Source organism: Chrysochloris asiatica, unplaced genomic scaffold (assembly GCF_000296735.1).
Source record: "Chrysochloris asiatica unplaced genomic scaffold, ChrAsi1.0 scaffold00244, whole genome shotgun sequence".
NCBI classification, from domain to species: domain Eukaryota; kingdom Metazoa; phylum Chordata; class Mammalia; order Afrosoricida; family Chrysochloridae; genus Chrysochloris; species Chrysochloris asiatica.
Window position 1 is genome coordinate 765,325 of NW_006408762.1, and position 3,806 is coordinate 769,130.

The window sequence follows — 3,806 nt, forward strand, 5'->3', positions numbered from 1 at the left end:
ATTACTCTCTGGCAGTCAGCCCAGTCCAGTTCTAGGGTTCTCCGAACACGTAGCCCCAATATCCCATCAGAGTGGCTACAAATTGATAGATACCAGGTCAGGCTACAGGAGATTATAAAGTCATGGAATATAGTACAAGGGAGAAACAAAAATTATCCACACTCTGGCTATAGGATTTATTTTAATCAACTTTTAGAAAAGACAAGTATATCAATTTTTGACATAATCTCCTTGTTTTTCAATACACTTTGCCCATCTGTCAACAAACTTATTTATTCCCTTATTTAAAAAATGTTTTAGGCTGAGTTGTGAGCCATGAATGCACTGCTATCTACTTTTTCATCAGAGGTGAATCTTCATCATCCAAGTACTACTTTTAAGGGACCAAACAGGTGGAAGTCCAATGGAGCAAGATCAGAACTTTAGGGAGGATGCTTTAACACCTCAAAATGAAGTTTTTACAGAGTGTTAACAGTGTGGGCAAGGAGCTCTGGTAGCGTAGTAGTTACAAATCGGGCTGCTAACCTTAGGGTCAGCAGTTCGAAACTACCAGCTGTTCCTTGGGAGAAAGATGAGGCTTTCTGCTCCCATAAAGATTTACAGCCTCAGAAACCCTGTACAGGGTCACTATGAGTCGGAACCAACTCCACAACACATAACAACAACAACAACAATAGTGTGGGCAGAGGTATGTGTGCATGACTGTCATGCAAGATCATAACACCCTTGGATAGCAGTCATCCACATTTAATATGAAAGTTAGGCTTCAGCTCTTCAGTGAGCATCTTACTATAACAAGCGCTGTTGATTGTTGAACCTTTTTCCTGATAGTGATCTAATACTGGTCCTTGAAAATCCCAGAAAACTGTAAGCATCAATTTTCCAGCTGATGGTTAACTTCTTATTTATTTATTTATTTATTTATTTATTTATTTATTTATTTATTTATTATGTCCCTATTAGCCCCTGTGTGGGGCTGTTGGTTAATGCGCCAAACTGCAAAATCATTTGAACTGCAAGATCGGCTGTTCAAGCTCACCAGAAACCCTATACAGAGTTCAAACTCCTCAGAAACCCTATACAGAGTCGTTATGGGTTGGAATCGACTGGATGGCACTTAACAACAGCAACATTAGCCTTTAAAAGGCAGGGATTATATATTATTTGTGTTTATATTCCAAGAATCTGCACATAGAATATGTTCAAACATGTTTTTTGACTGAGAAAAGTAACAAATTAATAGGGTAACTAACAGTATACCTCTGATGCCAGATCAGGCGCACAGCATGGAAGATCTTGGAATCTAATCTCACAGGTATGTATTAAGCAGGCCAGAGATTAGCTAATCCAGCCTACAAGTCAAATCCAACAGGCCAACTTTTTGTGTGTGTGTGTGAACTGAGTGATACAGTGTACATGGGAGAACATCAGCGTTACGCCATCGTTTCATTGCAATGATTACAATCTCCTCTATGCATCATCATTCAACAGTATTTACTTCCATTCCCTCTGTTTTTTTTTTTTTTTTTTTTTTTTTTTTTTTTTTTTTTTTTGTTGTTTTGTTTTGATTTGTTTTTTGGGGCGTGGGGTTGGGGGGTGCACACAAAAGCACTCAAGAATATATAATTTAAGCAGATGGGTGACTTTGAACTTTTTCTTGGTCAGCGATTGAGGATGTTTCCATTCCATACTCTGCTGTTTACTCTCAGCCTCTTGGTGATGAATCTATGTCTCGTCATCAGTAACAGTTTTTTGTTTTTTTGTTTTGGTTAAAACATTTTAATTTGATGGAAGCACATAACACTGTACAACGAGGTCTCAAGTTCTGTGGTCTGCCTTCCTGTCACTCTAAGATCCAGTCCTGAGCAGAGCTCTTGTAATTTACTAGTTCCTCAGGGAGAGACCACAAGCCAATCTCATTCTCCACACTCTCCACAGAATCACTACTGTGGATAATATTCCTGCCAACTTGAATACAAAAGTCCCCACGGATGGTCCCAGGCTTGGAGTCCACAGGGTTGGTCTCCCTAAGCATCACTCGGCCTGCCTTTACCACATTCAGCCCCTCCCAGATCATGGCAACCACAGGCCCTGAGTGCATATATGTCACCAGGTCGGCATAGAATGGACAGTCCTTCAGGTAGTGTTCCTTAGGAAGGTTTTCAGAAGCCTGCATGAATTTCAAAGCGACAAGGTGGAATCCCCTGTGTTCAAAACTTTTGATGACGTCTCCTATAAGGCCCCGCGGGACTCCATCAGGCTTGATGGTGATGAAGGTGCACTCACTGTTGGCCATGGTACTGGGAATAGGCAGGTGGATGCATGAGCCGGCACTGAATATCTGACCCCTCAGCTGCTTGGGTTTTTGCAGCTGCCGCAGGCACTGGAAACATACCCCAGTAACTTTTTGTTTGTTTGTTTGTTTCCACCCTGCTTTATTAATATTATTAACATTGTAAAATGAGATTCAGTACTCTACCTTAGTATTTATTTCCTTTCCAGAACTGAACCAGAGGGAACGTTTTTGTATAATTGAAAACATCGATTGGTATATCCTTCTGCTCAGATGCATTATCTCCAGTATAATTCTGCTTTCTTTCATATATCAACAAATGTTCTTTTTGTTCCTTTTATGTCTTGTCATCTAACCTTGTTTTATTTTTTTGTCTTATGTCATACCATGTAGCCATTCCAAAATAGTTTCATTTATTCTGTGCAAACCTTTTCCAGGTTCAAACTGCCAACGTTTAAGCACCTTAGCCCTTAACTATTGTGCTACCAGGGCTCTTTTAGTCTAAGCATATTGTTGCTGTTGTTGTTAAGTTACCATAGAGTCGGTTTCGACTCAATAGCAACCCTGTCTAGGGTTTCTGAGGAGCAGCTGGTGAGTTTGAATCTCCAACCTTGAGGTTCAAACCAACTTTGTGGTTAAGTGCTTATCCTACAGTGCCAAAGCATTTTGTTGTTGTTAAATGCCATCAAGTCGATTCCGACACATAGCGACCCTTTAAAGGGTTTTCAAGGAAAACCTGGTAAGCCTGAAATACTGAACTTGCCATTCAAACGACTTTGCATACTGACAAGCTAGTTCACAGCACAACACCAGGACTCTGCACCAAAGCATAAGTTCCTGGAGTTAGAATTGTTTGATCAAGGAGCGTATGTTAGTACACTATGGTTTTTTGTTTTTCTTTTTTCTTCCTTGGTTGTGCCATCTAATTGGTTTAGACTTATAGTGAGCCTATTTAGGGTTTTTGAGGAGCTACTGGTGGGTTTGAACCACTGACCTGGTAGTTAGCAGTCCATCCCTTATCCTACAACACAAAACCACGAGGATACACTTTCCTCTGCATCCTTGGTAATATTTTAATTGTTTTAACATTAAATTCAATAAAAAATTTATACTTTAAAATTTTAAAAATATAGATGAAGGTGGATTTTTTATATGTATTCTTGGACTTCGTACTTCCTTTTTAAAAAATGATTAAGCATCTCTGCGGGGGGTTTCCTGCCCTCCGCGGGGGTCGTGGGACATGAGCGAATACGCGGAAACGTCGGGTGAAGAAATGAATGAATACAATCGAAAGGCTTTTCAACTTGCCTTGCTGTCCAGCTATGCTCTCTAGCTTCTGCCCTTGCTTCTGCTTCCCATTCTCTTTGCTGTCTGCCCTCTGCTCTCTGCTGTCTGTTCTCTGCCTTCTCCCTCCTGCTCTCTTCTTCTTCCTCCTAGCTCTGCCTTCCCTGGCTCTGCCTCTTCTCCTGTTCTCTTTCTCTTCTTCCTACCTTCTGCCTCCTCTGCCCTCTAC

General features: G+C 40.8%; 1 protein-coding gene across 1 annotated transcript; it reads right to left on the reverse strand.

Moving 5' to 3' along the window:
- Positions 1 to 1,843: 1,843 nt before the first annotated feature.
- On the reverse strand, positions 1,844 to 2,296 carry LOC102838158 (nucleoside diphosphate kinase A 1-like). The gene has a single exon (XM_006873511.1). The coding sequence runs from the start codon at positions 2,294 to 2,296 to the stop codon at positions 1,844 to 1,846; it is 453 nt and encodes a 150-aa protein (XP_006873573.1).
- Between the last annotated feature and the right edge of the window lie 1,510 nt (positions 2,297 to 3,806).